The sequence below is a fragment of the Galeopterus variegatus genome, unplaced genomic scaffold (genome assembly GCF_000696425.1).
Source record: "Galeopterus variegatus unplaced genomic scaffold, G_variegatus-3.0.2 Scaffold284, whole genome shotgun sequence".
Lineage (NCBI taxonomy): Eukaryota > Metazoa > Chordata > Mammalia > Dermoptera > Cynocephalidae > Galeopterus > Galeopterus variegatus.
In genome coordinates, this window is record NW_007726395.1 from 555,077 (window position 1) to 574,608 (window position 19,532).

Consider the following 19,532-nt stretch of genomic DNA (forward strand, 5'->3'; position numbering starts at 1 on the left):
TGCACGCTCTTGTGGGATGAAGCGATTTAATTCCTTCCCTAAAAGTCCTCCCTCGCCTCCTTCTCCTCTGCTGACTTCCGTAGAGATTCCCGGGACAGGTGTGGCTGGCTCCTCCTGAGTTCTGGCCACTGCATCGTCTGAAGGCCTGGCTTGCTGCGCACCCACCTGCCAGCAAAAATCATTTGTAGAGGGAAGCAGCAGAGATCGCGTGGCTTGCAGTGTCTGTCCCTAGGAGGGAGCGTTTTCCTATGGCCGAGCCGTGTGCAGAACATAGCCGACAAGTAATACAGCTGAGCCGGGCTGTCGGGAGTGGCTCCCCGCTCCCTGTGCTCGCAGGTGCAGCAGCGAAGCCGGCCACTCCTGACCCCTCTTTGGTGTCCTCCCCTCCTCTCATGGGGTCCGGCAGGTGCAGGGCCCTTCCCCACTCATGAGAGGCCCTGCTCTTCATCCGCCAGCCTTCCCAGTGGCACTGGGAACCAGAGACAATGGGGACTCATTCCCTGCTGCTACAGCAGATGTGAGACTGGAGGGGGCTCCCTGAGACTGGCTTCCTGTCATCTCTCCCTGTCCGCAGCTCACAGTTTGGTCCCCCAGGAGGGCAGTCAAGGCCTGGGAAGGGCGAACCCCCAGATGGGGGTGGCTGACTGCCGGGTCCAGATTTTTTTAAAAACCGTGGTGACAGGAATCCTCTCCATGTTTAACGGGAAGGGCAGTTAGACCTCGGGCTGGGTCGGGTTGGGGACTGCATCCTTTGGTACCGTAAGAGCAAGGTTGTGAAGATCAGCATCAGTGGATCTGCCACTCCACATGTGAGGGGAGTGGGCGGACCTTAGCCAGATGGGCCCACGCGTCCTGCCTGTGTCAGTGTCCTGGGGCTGCTGTTACAGAGCGCCACAGACGGGGTGGCTCTAAAGCAAAAGAAATTTATTCCCTCATTGTTCTGGAGGCCAGAAGTGTGACATCAAGGTGTGGGCAGGGCCCTGCTCTCTCTGAAGGCTGGAAGGAAGGAGTCTCCTGTCTCTGCAGTTTCTGGTGGCTGCAGGTGTCCCGGTTTGTGGCCGCATCACTCCATTCTCTGTCTTCACGTGGTCTTCTGCTCTGCTCTGCTGTGTTTCCACATGGCCTTCTTACGAGGACACCAGTCATCGGAGTGAGGGCACATCCCACTCCTGTGTGACCTCATCTTAACTGCTTCCACCTGCAGAGACCTTATTTCCAAACACGTGCACGTTTGGCCGCTCCAGGTGGACGTAGATTTTGAGGGGACATTATTCAACCCCGCGTACCGCCCTCCATTCAGCACCCTGGCCTTGCTCCCTCCTGCCCTCGCTCCCTCCTGCCCTCTTTCTCTGTCACTCTGCCAGGGGCTCTCCCCTGCTCTGGGCTAGGAGCGACGTGCTGTTGGTTCTCAAGCAGCACTGACTGGGTGGGGTGGGCGGGTGGACCCAAGGAGCAGGAGTAGGTGAGGGGCACAGTGTTCTCTTCAGAAACTGCGAGACCCAAGGCCATCTCTCCCTCCAGGCCCTTGGTGTTCGGTTCACCACATCACATGTAAACATTCAAACACAATTATTTTAATTGATATAATTTTCAGATGCTATGAAATTTGGAAGTCTCTAGTAGGCCCGTGTCTGGCTTTGGCATTGTGTGACAGTCTAAGTGGGAGGTGGCTGGACTGAGCCCAGCAGCCGATGCTGCCTCTCTGCTCCTCAGGCCCGTGTGCCCTGAGCACTGGGTCTTTGGCCAGTGGTGGGGAAGGGGGCTCCAGACTCCCACCTCCTGTGGCCTCACTGCAGGGACAGGCCGCTCACAGCATTGGCCCTCTGGTCCCTGGCTCTCGGCCCAGTAATGAGCACTCTCCCTCCCACATCCTGGAGGAGTCCCTGGTAGCTTTCTCGTTCCCTTTGTGTAGTGGGTTTGATGAGACATGAACTTGGCCCTCATAAAGGAGTGTGTTGAGACTGTTCCACTGAGCTGGGGCAGAGAGCACTGTGGATGGGTGAAGTCGTGAGCTCCCAGCTGCGGTTGCTGCTAAGATTTATCTGAGCTCTCTCCTGCCCACCCCCGTCTCCCGCCCTCCGTGCACGAGGCCCACAGAGTATAAACCTCCAGTTGATTTGGAATATAGGTCTGCTGATTTCATTGGCCGGGCCCAGCCGGAGGCCTGCTTAGGGATCCTGGAAAGCACAGCTTCCTTCTCTGGCTCCAGTGGGTGTTTATGCCCATCTGCTGGCAGCTTGGCCACAAGGCTTTCTCATGTCCTGCCAGTGTCCTCCTGCCAACCTCTTCACAGGCAGCTGCCATTTATTTAAGAAAGCATTCATTTCCTGTACATACATGTAATATTTATATACACACACATATACATATACACACACAGACATCACACACGTATACATATGGATGTCTCTAACACACACACACACACACACACCACACACACACACACATACACACACCACACCACATACACACACACACACACACACACACCCCAGTTTCCTGGATGTGTACATCTCCCTGGAGAAAGCCCGGCTGCCGACCCTGTGCCGTGACAGTCAGTGTAGGACTCTGTCTCCTGTTCCACCTTCTACCCCATTCTGCAGGGGCTGCTGCTTTCCCAGGGCACAGGGATCCTCAGTGGCCCTATGGTGGGAAAAGAGACCACCTTGTGACTGGAGGCGCAGCCCAGCCCTGGAGAGGCTGGAGTGGCATTGGAGGATGGACACTTGGGTTTTCCCCATGTCTACATTGTGCTTGAGTTAAGAGGGTCACAGACCATTGTCTTGGACATTTGGGCAGCACTGTCTGCTGCTTCAGATCATCTGGGTTTGATGACCCCGGGGCGTGTCAGGTGTGCGCAGTGTTCCAGTGGTCTCGTTCCCAGATTTAAAGGCAGTGCATGTGAAGAGGCGGGCTTCTCTGTCCTCGTGCCTCGTGCCTCGTGTCCAGGACCAGGACCCTATCCCCTCGCCCTGTGCCCATGGCTCTGACGAGGGCACTGGACACCACGAGGAGTTATTAGACCAGGAAAAAAAAAAACTCATTAAAAGGCATTTCTCGAGTAACCTGAAGGCACCGATTTTACTGGGTAGACACAGCACAGACTCTGCTCTTGCAGGCATTACTTTGAATGGTGAAACATTGGGAAATAGTTTATTTATGGATGAAAAGATTAAATTATCCACTGCAACTTAACACATTCCCCATGGTTTGTTTCTTTTGAACAAACCCTCCACTCCCTTCTCAGCCTTTTTTGAAGATGTGTTCTTGAGCCAAAGAGGATGGGTAATTAAGCCCTGGAGTGGCGTTCAGGCCTGTACAGTTTGGGAGCTGAGCCATGAGCAGGAAAATTGGGACATTTAAAACCGGCTTTTGAAAGAAGGTCTAAAAACTGCCGCCTGAATGGATTTGCTTAGGTCAGAGGGGCTTCAGTGGGGGGTGGAGAGGAGTCCAGAGGGGCTCTGATTCTGTGGCTCACACAAGCTCAGCCAGAATTTTTTTTTTTTTTTGGCTGGCACAGGGATCTGAACCTGTGACCTTTGTGTTACAAGGCTGTGCTCTAACCAACTGAGCTAACCGGCCAGCCCCCAGCCAGATATGTTGGTTGAATGAATGAAAGATCAGAAGCTGAAGCTGACCACAAGGGGATGGCCAGACATGGTCAGAGGGAAGCTTGGGCTGCGGGGCAGGGGACTGGCTCTGGGGACAGGAGGGGAGTGGACAGACACAGGGCCTGTGGCTCTGGCCTGGGGCCAGTAAGCAGGACCCCCCGCTGAGAGGTCCCATGGAGAGGGAGTACAGGAAGTGGGTACAAGAGGGCAATGGATGAGCCACTGCTGTTACGTCAGAGAAACTGGCATCCCCCGATGTGCCAAGACACAGGAGCTTTGATTTTTGTGCTGTGTTTTGTATTCACCTTTATTTTAATTTTGTGAGTAAAGACCCCCGTGATCCGTTAGGAGAGCCTCAGGGGGCTGCAGTAGCTTGGGCCACCCGTCCTCTACAAATATGCAGCCTGTTCCTTAGGCAAGGGTCAGCACAGCAGGCACCTAGGGTCGGGACACTCGGAACCTGCTCTCTTGTGGCCTTGGGATTCTGTCATTTTGTCCTAGGAAGGACTGGGATAGGTGCAGAAAGATAAGAAGTGGCTGAGGATTGTCAGTATGACAGCATTTTGACAGTGAAACGTGGGAGCAAGCTACACGCCCATGCATGATGGATTGTTACATAAGTTACTGTACACCGGTGCAGTGAGGCAATGAAACACTGTTGCTTTTAAGCTCCACACAGAGCATGATAGGACTTCCTATGTGTTTGCAAGCATAAAAGCAATTCCAGGAAGCAATTCCAAGCTTTTGACCCAGGTTATCTCTGGGGAGTGAGACTGTAATGCAATTTTTACCTTCTTTGTAATCTTATCACTTATATTAAATATATGGGAGTGCTTCAAAATGTTTATGGAAAGATTTATATGTTTTTATTCTGTTTGTCCACAAACTTCTTGAAGGACCCTCATATGTTATCAGAAAAAGGAATAGATAGTTCCAATTATAAAAACCTAGCCCACAGCCCTGAGCCTGGGAGGCTGTGGCCATGCCCGGCAGGGGAGGAAGGCCGTGTCCCCGCCGTGGGCCTGACCCTGTGTCTGTGGTTTCCTGCAGTATTCCCGGCAGGAGCAGGAGGAGGAGGGTCGGAAGCGGTATGAAGCCCAGAAGCTGGAGCGCATGGAGACCAAGTGGAGGAATGGGGACATTGTGCAGCCCGTCCTTAACCCAGGTAAGAGCAGTGGGGGTGGGGCTGACATGCCACGGAAGGTGTGTTCCCCGCCACCAACTCGTAGGAGTCAGGAACGTGGCTGGTTCATGGTCGTCCTCCTTTTGGGTCTCCTGGAACTAGGTTCTCCGGGTTCCTGGAGGAGGACTGTCCCTTTACCTTGCCCTGAGCCGTGCAATCCCCTTCCCAGGATCCCAGGTGACAGTGAGAATGTGACATGAGCGCACTCCATGAGTCCCAGGAGGCACCACCATGCATGGGGCCCTGTCGCCTCAGCAGAAACACATGCCGGTTTATGGAGAATTCGTTTTTGTTGTATCTTTCCCCCAAGTTCGCTCAGGAGCTTGTTTTTGATGGGGTTTCTAGCTCATGGCAGCAGCTGTTTAAGTGTCTTTTCAGGCAGGTGTTTGACCTGCTGGGTGGCCACAGGCTCTGTGGTGCACGGGGATTTACTCACAGCACCATGACCTTCCACTTGCTTCCAGTCCATGTGGTCCAGCATTAACCAAGTGTCCATCCAAGACCCAAACATATGGGTTACGGGATGTTTTCCCTTAAGAAAGGATTTCCACACCGAACTCCCCTGGTTCACAGAACAATTCAGAGCAGGGGTCTCATGGGGGTCTGCCTGGTAACATGCATGACCCCTTTCCTTCTGCACACATGATGATCACATTTTGATATTGTTGAGAGGATTCTTTCTAGAAGATTCTTTCTAGAAGATTGTCTGTGCTTTTCTGCCTCACTTGCAATGGTCTGCCCTCCTCGTGATGCACATGTTTTCCATGCTGGGTTCCACAGGGCAACTGTGGGGCTAACTGGGGAGGGTTTGCTGCCCCCCGCCAGTTCCTCAGGGCCCTGGATGTGGGGTGCCTGAGCTGCTCATGTGGCTTTCTCTAAGTTCCAGCTCCACCCTGGGCAGCTGTCTGAGGACCTGCCCCGGTGATCCCTTTTTCTCTCTTGATGTTGCTGCTCCGATGTGCCTGTGCCATGGGCTCCTAGCCTTGCCCGGGAGGTGCTGGCTTGTGCTAATATGGACTCAGGACGTTGTCCCAGCCGCCCGCCTGGCTTCAGTCCACATTTGGCACCGCAGGGGACCGTGCAGCCCCAGCAGGTGTGCACACTGGGCCATGGTCTCGCTTAGCCCTGTTGTGTGGCGGACGTGGCTCACTTTCTCAGTGGCGTCCTCTGAGTTTCTAGCAGGAGTTCGCACATCCTTCTGTCTCAGCTTCGTCTCTCCCTTAGCCTCCAGCCTTGACCTGCCAAAAGCAGGACAGCGATGCCTCAGGCCAGGGGGACTGCGGGGGTCGGTTTCTTTAGTGCTGGTAAAACTTTTAAGTTGGCTTCTTTTCACCTCTGCTTTTCAACACACACCAAAGAAAAAGAGAGAAGAGAAAGGAAAAGAAAGAAAAAATTAATTGGTGTTAATTAAATTAACTGACACTGGTGTGTTTCAGTGTCTGTACAAAGAATGTTGCTGTTTCAAGGAAATCCCAATGAAGTGTAGTATGTCTTAAAAAGAAAATATGGAAATGACTTTACTAACATAGTAATACTCAGACAGGCCTGGGGATCTCTTGTGATGACTTGGGGGTGTCAAGTCCCTGTCATGTGCAAGGCTCTGGGGCACAGGCCACAGGCAGTGACCACAGTCCCTGGGCTCTGCTTTCGGGCGGGCAGCCCAGCGGGCAGGTCAGACAGAGGCAATGAGGACTGTGATGTGACCTGAGGGGAGGTGTCTCTCAGGAAGGTGCCAACACAGTGCTCAGCATGTTCCTGGGGGAGACAGGCTAGAGGGGGATTGAATGGTGGTCCCCCCCAGAAGACATGTCCATGTCCAAATCCTGGAACCTGTGAATGGATCCTTAAGTGGAAAAAGGGTCATTACAGATGTAATTAAATTAAGGATCTTGAGATGAGGAGAGCATCCTGGATTACCCAGGTGGCCCTAGCTAGATCTAAAGGCACGTGTCCTTATAAGAGACAGAAGAGGAGAAGACAGCGTGTAGGCCAATAGCAGGGAAAGAGGACGGCGGAGGAGAGGTGCTGGGTGGCGGGTGAGAGCTGTCTGGACTTTCCGTGGAGGTTCCTGGGGAGGGCTTGGGGTAGAAGCCAGACACCGGTGGCTAGGGCAGCACCATGGCCTGTCTCTGGCTTTGAGAACCGTGAGATCAATTCCTGCTGCACTCCTTTGACTGACCGCCTGGGAAACTAAAATTACTTGGGGTTTTCAATTAGTTTAAATTCCTTTACTCATGAGATTATTTTTCATTTGCCATCTTCCATTTGATTGTAAATCTGATACGTAGTATTTTTCAGAATCTATTATTCTCCAGTGACGTTAATCAGAGGTGGCATTCTGAATCTCAGGTTTTTTGATAGATTTTTACGTGCTTTTATTTTTACTTTTCTGTGTTTTACAAAAATGCATCTTCCTTGGATGATTGGATTAGAGACTCAGGCTTTTAAACGCTTCTTAAGGATGTTGCTTACCTGTTCTTTCCTCAATCTTTGGAACACATCCTGCATTTCTGACTTCAGTTTCCTAGTAGAACTGGCATCACCTTGGCATGAACAGCCAGGGATGGGCTTGTCTGGGATCAGCCTCGTCCTCTGTGTGGTGGCTCAGCCTGAGCAAGTCAGGCTTGGCAGGGGTGGCCGTGTCCGCAGGGAACGGCAGCTCAGGGGAGAAGGGTGTGCATTTGGCATTGAGGGTCTCTCTAACAGGCAGAACACACGCTGCCCCTTCCTGGGGGAGGACCCCCCTATCCGTTGGGGGGAGGTTTGGCCTTTGACTGCCTCTCTCCCAGCCCTTCGTCCCCATGCCCACCTGTCTCAAATCATCCGCCCGATCTGAAACCAGCACTAGATTTCAGACTGTTGCCTAGCAACTTCCATGAGGGGCCAACCTGTCTTGTAGGTATCTTCTCTGAGGCTCTGTGAGTTCTGTACAAGACAGTTGTCCTCATTGTTTTTTCCATCCAGCAAGAGAAAATACAGTTACCTTGAGCTCTTCTGATTCATGGCAATCAATTGTCCAGCTTTGGCCATGTAGGGACCACTTGGTCATATGACCGTCTGTTTACAGGGCTGGCGGGTTTATGACAAAATCAGCTCTCTCTCAGATGCGCGTTCACACACCTTTCTGTTCCTTGGCCCTTTAGTTGGAAGCAGTGTTCCCTTCCAAGTCTGGCCCACTGCCAATGCAGCTGTGGCTTGCAGTCACCCGGCCCCCTGGTCTTGGTCGGGATCTGCCCTCCTGGGGTCAGGCAGTGCTCTAGCCAACCCCCCAGGCAGATCTTCTCTGTGCCATCTGTGAGAGTGCAAAAGCTGGTGAGCCTGGCCAATCCACCCCATGTCTCTGGCCATGTGGCCAGGTCCACAGTCCCGTTCCCATCAGCACTGGTCGGGGGCATGGCTTGAGGGAGGCAGGAGAGGACCAGGGAGGGAAGTAGGTTCTGGAGTTGTTCTGCCTGCCTTTGAGTCCCAACTGTGCTGCCTCTGTGGGGACTTCACCTCCCTGTCCCTCACTTTCCTCAGCTGGAAACAGATGATGAAACCACTCAAATCATAGGTTTGTTGAGGTGGTGGGATGATAAAATGCACATGGAGCATGAAAATAGCCTCTGTTGCATAGAACAGTCCCAGAAAAGGTGATTTTGTGTTTGTTTATGCCATGTAAAACCTTGCGCATTGCTACCCTGGGGACCTGACTCTGGTTCCCCACACCATTTTGAAAACGCAGGGTCAAAGGTGAGGCACTCTGTTAGTCGAGGTCATAGTAGCTGCTGCAGCAGATAAACCCTGAAATCCTAGTGCATAACTCAGTAGAGGCTTATTTCTTGCTTAAGTAAAGTCCAAATCGGGTTTTCCTAATCCAAGGTGGACTGCCTGCAGATGGTGGGGATTCTGGGATTCAGGCCCCTTTGGTCTTGTTGCTCCTCTACCTTTAATAGGTAGCTTTGGAGGTTACCATGGAAGGGGACAGAATGGGGAGGCTGACGTATTTGAGGTTTGTATGGGTCAGGCCTGGAAGCGTGTGTAGCTCCTATCCTCAGCCCTGTGGCAGGGCATGAGGGGGATGCGCACACAGCCCTGCAGAGGAGCCTGGTAAACATGGGCCAGCTGTGTGCAGAGGAGGGCGAGACAGGGTTGGTGATCAGTTAGTCATCTCTGCCTGGTCTTGCCCTCCAGTCCCCAAATCCCTAGTTTCATTCTTTGCACACCCTCAAGGGTGACCACCCAAAATCCTGTCCAGCCACCATGCCGACCTCAAAGCATCTTGGGTCATGTGCAGTCTTCTCCGACAGATTTACGTGCAATGCCTCGTGTCCTGCAACCACTAGACTAGAAAGACGCGTTATCTGCACTCGCACCCGTTCTGTAGTGGGGGAAGAGGGAGCAGAACAGACACACTCATCTGGGAGAGGGAAGAACTGGGGCTGCCCAGGAGCCCCTGGTCCAAGCAGTGATGGATCCTGCCAGGGCCTGACGCCATGGCCATGCGGGATGGTCCTGGATCAGACCGGATGCTGGTCTTGGGGAGGAATTCCACGGCCCCTGGCTCTGCCATCTGGAAGGTTCTTTCCTGTCTGTTATCCTGCATGGTCTCATCTGAAGTGGGCTCTGGGAATGGCGCTCATGGCCCACCTCCTGCTTGTCTAAGTTTGGGGACCCAGAGGTTACTTTAAGGCTTGAACAGAGAAAAGCTTCTTTAGTCCAGGCAGATTTGATCCCCTCATAAACTGAGTCGGCATCTGATCTGTTGGCTTCCAGTCAGTTCCAGCGGCAGCCACCACATCCCTGCCTTCTTTCCAGGCGCAGTTCTCAAGCTGGTGCATCCTGTTACTTTCTCACCCCTGCCCCCCCAGGCACACTCGGGTGGGAAAACCACATCTTTATCTGATTTTTGCCACAAGGCTGGGACTTAATGGGCATTTGATCTCAATGTCTTCCTCAGTCACTGGGTCTAGAAGCGACAGGCTTTTCCAGTCTTTTTTTTCTTTTTTTTTAAAGATGATCAGTAAGGGGATCTTAACCCTTGACTTGGTGTCGTCGGCACCACGCTCTCCCAAGTGAGCTAACTGGCCATCCCTATATAGGGATCTGAACCCTTGGCTTTGGTGTTATCAGCACCGCACTCTCCCAAGTGAGCTGTGGGCTGGCCCTTTTTCCAGTCTTTTAAAGTCCCAAATTTTCAGACTCTGGTCACTTTCAATTCTGCTTACAAACTGGCCAGTTTTTTCTTGAGATCATTTCTTTCTTAACCTATCTTGTCAAGAACAAAAAAATATAGGCTCACACTGGCTCTGGCTCTTTTCAGCCCCTTCCCTGAGCTCAGTAGGCATGTGTTTAGTGTGACCGTATGTTCTACTTTAAGCCAGGGTGTCCCCTTTGACTCTTGACAGAAAGGCTTTCATTTGGCCAGCGCCCCACTTCTTGTACCAGTTTCTATATTTGTTATGGCAACACTAGCAGCTGTCACAGATAACTCCCCAAATCTCTGTGGCTTGACCCTGTATGCACTCAGGCCCTTTCACATATTCCCTTGGTTCACCTAAGACACAGAACATGCCAGAACACAGAGAGGCCCTCACAGGACGATGGTTCCTTTCCTCAGGAAGGGCCTGACCCGGGGGCCAGGAACCAGACATGAGAAGAAAACAGACCCTGCCCCTACCCCGCAGAGCCCCGTGGAGCTGCGGTTCACGGCCGGGGAAGGTGGGCTTGGGGGTGTGTGTATGGGTATGTTTTCCTTCCCACGAGAAGTCTGGTGCTTCTGCTTATTAAGAGCTCCTCACTGCATGTTCTAAGAACTCTCCATTCTTACACGTGGCTTAACCTGTATTTCTAAAACTACCGCAGAGCAGTGGGGCGCCTCTTGGACGCGGGAGTCGCAGTTACTTCAAACCGCGCGTCATTTGAACGCGTAGGTATTTGATGTGACAGGTTTTTGTATGCAATTTCACTTAACTTTGAAATTTTTAAAAAATTCTTTTTTCATCCTCCACATGCAATTCTTTTAGCTGGCCAAGCAGTTCCTGATATTGGGCCAAATTTGAGGTTTTTGGTTTCTGTTCATGCTCGAAAATAGTTGTCTTTTACGAGCAGAACATGGAGCAGACAAAGGCAGCATAGAGGAGCCCTCGGCGTGCTGCGGGGCCTTTGTGCTCTCGGCCCGCCCTGCTGCACGGGGAGCCCAAAGGCCAGTCGGTTCTTTGAGAATCAGGGATGTGGTGGGCCGGCCAGCGTTGGCCGGGGCATTTCTCTGATGGCTGTGGTGGGCAGATGGATTTTGTCAGTGTCCTTTGTGGCTCCTTGGCTGTGCCCCTCCGTCCCATCTCCCCAGACAGGGAGGGAGGGCCTGGGGCATCCAGGGGGCCCCCGAGGCAGGCTATAGGCACGGCCCCAGCTGGGTGTGTGCTAACCAACAGTGACGTTAACTGCACGCTAGGGGCTTTGCCCCTGATCTTTTGCACTTCTGAGGAAAATTAGGACTGGGGAGAGCTGGAGAGGCAGGAGGGTCCTGGCCTTCTCAGAGCCTTTCTTCCCATTGTATGTAGCGTTTTGGGGTGCACTGAATTACCCTGAGGCCCAACGTAGTCTTGTACACTCTAGGCTGTCTTTGGACACCTCCTGGGAAGCCCGCACTGAAGTGGTGGCTGGGAGAACCATCATCCTCCCTGGGGTCGAAGCCACAGGTGATCTGAACTGCCTGCAGTCCAGCAGATGCCAGGGCACCTAGGAGCTCCTTCCCGGGAGCCTCAGGTTTGCCCATGTGCCCCTCACTCAGAGGTGTCAGTGGTGGCTGTTGGTTGGTTGTAAGACAGTGTCCTACATCCCAGCCCCAGAGGGTGGCAGACTCAAGGACCTCAAGCAGCCCATCCAGAAGGGTGGGCTGGATGGCGAAGTCCCCAGGACGGGGCTTCTCGGGAGGGAATCCTCTGCTCTGCCCCTGACTCCATAACAGGCTCCTCCTAAGTACTCTCCTTGGCACGAGGGTTTGCCCTGGGCAGAGCCCAAGGAAGGAAGGAGGGACCTCATGTGGCAGCCGACACTCATGCACAGTGTCCGGGAAAGAAGGCAAGGCGGGCAGGCCAATCATCAGAAGCCCCTGGTGATTGGGAACTGACTGACAATAAAAATGAAGCTCCCAGACGCGGCCAGGCCCCTCCTCGCGGCGAGCATCTCGGGCGCTGTCCTCTCTGCAGAGCCTCGCAGAGCAGATGCTCCACACGTGAGCTCCATTCGGGAGCCTCAAATCACTCCACACCGTGAGCCCACAAACAAACGCTCTGAATTTGAAATTAAGTGTTTAAGGTTCCAGCTCACCTGAATTCTGATATTGCTACTTCATGACAGCTTCAGGCAACTACACAGCTGAAATTCCACATGGAGTGCATTAGTCTGTTGGGCTGCCATAACAAGGTACCACAGACAGGGCGACTTAAACAGCAGACATTTATTCTGTCAGTCTTGGAGGCTGGAGGTCCCAGATCAAGGTGTGGGCAGGGTGGGTTTCCTCTGGGTCCTGTCTCTTTGGCTGGCAGATGGGTGTCTTCTCCATCGTCTCCCTCTATGTCTCTGTGTCCTGGTCTCCTCTTAGAAGGACACCAGTCATATGGGATTAGGGCCCACCCTAATGACCTCATTTAACTAAGTTCCTTCTTTAAAGATCTTATGTCCAAACACAGTCACATTCTGAGGTACTACAGGTTGGGACTACAACATTAAGAATTTTGAGGCCGGCCAGTAGCTCACTCGGGAGAGTGCGGTGCTGATAACACCAAGGCCACGGGTTCGGATCCTATATAGGGATGGCCGGTTGGCTCACTAGCTGAGCGTGGTGCTGACAACACCAAGCCAAGGGTTGAGATCCCCTTACCGGTCATCTTTAAAAAAAAAAAAAAAACATTAAGAATTTTGGAGGGCCACAGTTCATCCCATAACCTGGAGGAACACCAACGCCTCGAGGCGACAGTGGATACTTAGGAGACCCCATGTATCAACTTTTGGGTCAGGAACCACCCTTCCTCCTACCACCTTTTTTGATGCTGAGAAATGCTTCCTGTCCAAGGCCAGACATATCTGAAATGGAAGCCAGTCATTTGGCGCCCGGTGGGCCAGCTTGTTTGGCAGCTGAAGTCTTGCTGGGCAGGCATGGGCCACCCTTTCTGAGTGCCAGCCATCCCAGGCAGGAGACAGTGATGGGAGGCTTCGGGATGGTGGATGTGTGCACATTGGGCTGGGTCACACAGGTGTCTGCTCAGGGGACATGGATCGGTCTTACCTGCACCTGTTGAGAAAGGGAATGATGTCTTCCTTCTGGAGACTGGACTTTTATAATCTTTTTTTCTTCTAAGTGCAGCCTCTTATATATATTTCAGTAGCAGCACTGAGTGACTGGAGCTCCCTGAGGGATTTGCCGCTCCTGGAAGATTTGCAACGATGGAGCAGTGAATGGGGAGGGTGGGAGGGCTGGTGGAGGAAGGAAAGAGCCCACACGCCTTTGGGGGCTGCGCCTTCCTGGGCTGCTTCAGGGACTGAGGGTTGGCAAAGTAAATCACACATACACTGTTGGTGCTTTTTGGAGAGTTGGAAATGAAAGTCAGATGGATAACCACATCCTGGTGGAGGGTCACGTGCAACCCTGGGACCTTATAGCTGCGAGATATTTAGTGGCTGCCTGTGGCTTGGGGCAGGGCCTTGCAGGGATGCTGACGTCCCCAGAGACCCACTAATTAATCCTGAAAGCCTTCCGCCTCGCCAACTGTAGCCTGTTTGGAGACCAGAGTTTTCCTTACAGAAATCACATCTCAGTTGACGGCAGTCGGACGCCTTGGGTGACCATGCAGACGTTAGGGCAGTTTGGGCATCGTCAGGACGTTTGACTGCTGGGAATCAGTGTAAACCAATAGTAATCTGTCTCCTTTGTAATTCCAGAGCCCAACACCGTCAGCTACAGCCAGTCCAGCTTGATCCACCTGGTGGGGCCTTCAGACTGCACCCTGCACGGCTTTGTGCACGGAGGTAAGAGATGGTTGGCGCCGGCCACTGCCTTCCTCTCACTGGCTCTGCTCAGTCCCCCAGGGAGCCGCGCTGCCGCCTGACCTAGTTTAGGGCTTGTGTTAGTGAAGTATAAATTTAAACTTTTAAGAGGTTGCATGATAAATTACCAAAATACTGTTGGCGCCTGTTTTTCAAATCGAGATGGAAGGCAGATGGATGACTCTACATTCCGGTGGAGGGTCACACAAAACCCTGGATCTTATAGCCATGGGGTGTTTATTGACTCCCCACGGGTCAGGAGTGGGGCCAGAGAGTAACGTTGTGACCTGTTAACAAAGAGTGGCTCATTAAAAGTGGTTTTGCCTCTGATGTTCGCGTTTATTTCTTTCTTTGGTCAGATCCCATCTCAAACAGCACAGCCCTCGAAGTTCCTAGCTTAGGCTTTTCCTGAGTTTGGAAAACACAGCTGGAACACAAGAGCACTTAGCTCGAGTTTTGCGGAGGGACACTTCTTCCTTTTATAGTATGTAATTATTTTTAAGATTTAGGGCAAATATTAGCACATCAAACCCATAATTTCATGGATATTGTGTTTGGATAAGACTAAAGCCAACTTTAATAAACAAGCTGATTTGAAGAAGAGCATCAGGGAGCCAGTGGTTCAGTGGTCCAGGCCGTAGCAGAAGTCGTGAAGGAGGTGTGGGCGCGACGTGGGCGCGACATGGGCTCAAGCACTGCCGTGTGCTAGCTGTTCACTGTGCCTCAGGCATGGCGGGCACTTTGCACAACGCTGCTCATTCGTGCTCTCATTTCCAACCTCCTGGAGCACCAAGTTCTCCTTTCTTCTTCACTTAGAGAATTCCTATTTATCCTTCAAAACCCAGCTCGAAAGGCACCACCCTGTGCAGGTCTACGCTGATATTTCTACTAGGGACGCCTGAGAAGCAGGGACTGGATCTGATTCGGTGTGTTGGCCCCACACAGAGGCAAGGAGGCACTTTGTAGGTGCCCTTTGCATGATGTAGGGCTGCAGATTACATCCAGGTTGAGGGACAACAGGCCCTGGGCCTGTCAGAAGCAGATAGTGGGCCCTGATTTGAGATATACTTTTAAAGTTTGTTTCTTTTTTTTTAAACTCATTTCCTTTTGTGTTTGTGTGTTTTTTTGTTTTGTTTTGCATAATCATTTTCTTCTTCCACTAAATGCTGGCTGCAGTGCCCTTAAATCTGTTTAACTTAGGTCCTACCCGAGGGAGGCTCTACTTTGTAACATAAACAGTACTTTCCAGGCCCACAAATATTGTGACAGCCTGCGGATCTTTCTCCCCTGAGAGCAGCCATGGCCTCGTAGCATTTGCTGTTTCCTTCTCGCTGGCCCCCGTCCCCTCCACCCTCTCGGATTCTGGGCTAGGGAGCAGCCTCCTCCTGCAAGCCTAGCCACCCCGAGCCCAGGCTTGTGTAACTGCGAAGAATTGTCCTAGAGCCTCGTAGAGCTTCATTCTACTTGAAATTTCTGAAACTCTGAGGTCTAGGTTTTGCCTCTTTTGTCTACACATGGGAAGTTTTTCACTAATGTGGCATTTCCATCATTGCTGCCTCCTGGGCAGAGTCCGCTCTCCTAAGCCCACGTGCTGAGAGGTGTCAGCGAGATGCTAGGAGCGAGAGAAGTGTTGGAGAAACCCCTTAGAAATCTGCAGCATGTCATGTTCACTTACAGAGTCTGAGCTCCTTTATTTGATGTAGGCACATTTTCAAGGAGTGTTTAAGAAGTGTTGAAAATGGCTTTAGAACACTTAATGCTGTTTTAGTAGGGATTTTGTGCCCACGATTTATAAAAATATGCCTAATAATTTTACCAAACCTAATCATCTCTTATAGTACCTGGTAACCACCAGGAGCAAATGAATACAGTATAATGCTGTGTTGAAAACACCCGGGACTATGATTTTATTGTATTTTCCTGAAGAGTACACTGGCAAGAAGTGCCCTTAACATCATTTGAATTAAAGTCTTCACTGAACTGTGGTTCAGTAGACTCCAGTCACAGAGTAAAATAGATGAAATGGATGCTGATTTAGCCTTTACGTGGGTAATTCTGTATTGCGGTGTCTTTGACTGGGTGGCTGTCACACATTGGCCGGCCTTGGACTGGAGCGCTTTACACATAGCTCTTGCTAATGGTAAATTGGCCAGGAGACGTGGGGAAGGAAGTCTGGTCTCCAACCAGACACGCGCCCATTTCTCCTCTCCTGGGTGCATGGACAGAACCTCCTGCCATTAGTGGAGGGAATAGGAAAGATTGGGGATGAGCCGGAGGGTGCCGGGAGCAGTCGTTCCCCTGCTAGGAAGGAGGGCTGCCTGTGACTCGGTAGCTCGGAACTGAAGGGCATCGTGGGGAAGCGTGGGCCTGGCTTTGGGTCCCTGCCTTCCCTGAGTCCTGAGTGAGTCACGGTCCCCCGTTTCTCCTCCTGAAAGTGCTGGGCGTCAGTCCACAAAAGACCAGTTTCCTCCCCTTCTCCCCTTCACCCCCCACTGCCCCCATTACGTTGCTTGTACAGCTCAAAGGGGTGAGCGGCAGGTGTCTGCAGGGTCCACATCTTGGGTGGAGGAGGCTCTTGGGATTTAGCTGGTGACCCCGTTCAGGGCCGACCCCAGAGGATGCTCAGCACGCGTTCGCCGATTCTCAGCCTTCAGAGGCCTTGGCTTTTTCATCGACATTTCATTTTTTATCGCCTAAGTTAAGTATTTTACACTGAAGTGTTGTGTAGAAACAATCCAAAATGGCCCTTGACCGAACACAGCTGTGCCTCGTCCTCCCTTCACTCCCGCCTTCCCCTACCAGCAGCGTCCCTGCTGCTGTGTGTGCGACACAGCGCTCCCGTGTGCCCCTCTCAGGCATGTGGCTTTGTACACACTGTGCACTGCTGAGCCGGCGGGAGGGCCGTGGTTGTGTGCCTGGGTAGCTGTGTCGCTACAGTAGCTAATCATGGCCTGGATTCCCACTGACTTTGAATGTCCCAGTAAGTCTCTCCACCCTCTCCAGCCCCTCTGTAAAATGCACAGTGGTGCCTGCCAGGTCACTGCTCTGCGCCAGCCTTCCCTGGAGAGTCCCACCCTCTGTCCTCCGTGCTCCTGCACCTGCTCTAACCTCTCTGGGGTTGGATGCCCCGGTTCGTGGGTCTTCGATTTTCGTCCTTGCTGGTGTTGGTGGGTTTTGCCTCCTCCACTGGCTTCTGTGAAAGGTCATGTGCTAACTGGGATGAAGACACAGCTGCCCAACCAAACACCCAAATAGCGGGGGTTTCGACGACTGGTTTTTCCAATGTAGCCGTGTGGTTGTGAGAGATCCGGGGCTGCTGTGGCTGCTTGTGGTGCTGGAGACCCAAGCTGCCCCTGCCCTCTCTGGGTGGCACATGATGGCAGCCACAGGGCGGTGGGGGACATGCCAGAACCACATCCGCCACTGTGCTCTCTCCCCTTTCGCCAGTTCTGAAATCTTTTTTGTCGTCTTCCCAGGTGTCCGTAAGTGGTCCTTTCTCATGCTATTAAAAAATCTGGGGAAAAAATAAAAAACCAGAAAAAGGAGAACCTTGTTCCTACGTATTATGACTGTCCTTTACACCATGAGAGACCCTAAACACCAGGAAAGGGAATTGAGAAGCATTTCAAAGGAATGAGTCTCAGGGATGGTGGTGGCTCTGTTGGGGGTGGCCCGCCCACGGCCTCTCCAGCACGACACGCCTCTGGGAGCTTCAGTCACATCTCTCTGTGCTTCAGCCTAGATGTGACCTGGTTGGGTCCCCATCCCAGGGATGATCCGGCTTATTCTATTTGATTCTCTGGTTCTGTGCGAGGTCTTTAGAGCATGAGAGGAGTGGCAGGGTCAGGGGTCACTGTTTTAGAAAAGAGCCTCAGTGTTATTGATTACATTTGGTTCTGAAGGAACCACCTCTGCTCAGAGGTGGAAATCAAGGCCGGGCGTCCTCACGCGGAGAGGGTGTGCTTAGCTCACGTGGCACTGGGAGGCTGGGACGGGGCATGCTGCAGTGAACTGGGGCTAAGACAGTTTCCTGACCCTGTCTGATCCTCAGAAATCATCTTGGTGCTTGTTAAAACCTCAGACTCCCGGGACCTTCTCCCAGAGGGTTTGCCGCAGCAGGGCTGGGCCTGGGGGTCTGTATTTTAGTAGTGAGTGCCCGGGTGTCCTGATGACTCACAGCTAGAGTGAGTGTTTGTCTCTACAGATCCGGTGACCCTGTCCTCACACCCGTTTCCCTCGACCTCTTGAGAGCATCGCACACCCCTGACCCTGCCCTCCCTTGAAGTCCCCTCCGGAGTGTCACCCCCCCCACCCTCTCCAAGCCCACTGTCTTCTCACACTGTGGTGGGTGTCAGAGTGCCTGGGGGGGTCTGGGCACCTGCATGTTGTCATGCCCCCAGGTGGTTCTGCCCCATGCCCAGGGTGAGGGCCTCTGGGGGGCATCCCCTGAATCTGCCTGTTTCTCTTTGAGCTGCCCCTTGAGTGATTGTGCCCCAAGGTCTGTCCTCGGCCTCTTAACCCCCCTCACCCTGTTTCCTCCCATGAGCTCACCCAGTCCCCGCCTCTGTTACCGCCTCCAAGTGGCAACTGACAGATCTTTTTTATGTCCGGCTCCTGCGTCTCCCCAAGCTCCGGCAGCCTGTGGGCCTCTTTGCCGGCTGTGATGGCCCCGTGAACCTGATCTTTCTCCTGCTTTCCGCACGCGCCCATTCTCCCACCTCCTGAAGCTGTCATGTGAATAGTCCCCGAAACTGTGGACTGTGACAGCCGTAACTTAACCTCCCTGAGCCCCAGTTTCCTTTTCTGTAAGGGAGTTCTGAGGAGGGGGGTGGGGATTAAGTGAGATAACATCGGCACGTGGGGAGTACTAGTAAAGGTCAGTCATTTTTATGATTTATATTTTACTTACTTCATTAGTTTTATTATAGACAGAGAGGATGTTCTATACCATGAAAACCTCAGGCTTTCTTCTCATAAACAGTGGAGTGTTTATAACATCTGATCATGTACTGGACCACAAAGAGCATTTTTATTATAAATTCCTTGAAGTGGTGCCCGTTACGCCTGAGCATCCATAACAAGAGTGTAACCACCTAGAAATTAAGCAGCACTCCGAATAACTGCTGGTCAGAGAGAAATTAAAAGCTGGACTCACGGCCATCTGGAAGATAGAGAAGAGGACCCTGCTTATCAAAATCGGGGCGTGGCTGAAGATGTCACAAAGAAAAAGTGGCCAACTTTGAGCTTATGTTCCTTAAGAAGAAGAAATACCTAAGTGTTAGAACTGGCAAAGAATAAGAAAATCCATCCACAGAAAGGAGGAGGAAGGACTCGGGCAGGAGCAGGCTGACTTAGCATCTCTGCCTGGGGACTCCAGGTCACCGGCTCTGCGCATGTGTCCATGTTGTCCCCCAAGCCCCCTGGTTCTGGTCCTCCAGATCCAAATCCTCACAACCACAGAACCTGTGGAGTCTGAACTGTCAGAGCTCATTCATCGCCCTGTCCAAGGGCTGGGGTCCCCACATCCTGTTCCCTTACTGTCCTCTGTGCTGACTTGGGTCTGGGGTCTCCCTCTCTGCAGCATCCCTGCCTTGTCCCCTGGCAGGTGTGCATGCCAACCTGCCGGACGCGGCCCTGGAGCTCAGTGTGCAGAATGTGGGCATGAGGGTGTCTCTGAGCTCCTTGGGGGATGATTCTGCTTCCACTGC

At 52.5% G+C, this 19,532-nt stretch overlaps 1 protein-coding gene across 2 annotated transcripts in view; it reads left to right on the forward strand.

The window, feature by feature from the left end:
- Nucleotides 1–19,532, forward strand: part of ACOT7 (acyl-CoA thioesterase 7) — a 94,676-nt gene that overhangs the window by 37,796 nt on the left and 37,348 nt on the right. For both annotated transcript variants that reach the window (XM_008567005.1, XM_008567004.1), the window contains exons 5-6: nucleotides 4,665–4,779; nucleotides 13,720–13,806. In XM_008567005.1, the coding sequence (XP_008565227.1) occupies nucleotides 4,665–4,779; nucleotides 13,720–13,806 (202 nt within the window). The remainder of the gene's footprint in view (nucleotides 1–4,664; nucleotides 4,780–13,719; nucleotides 13,807–19,532) is intronic.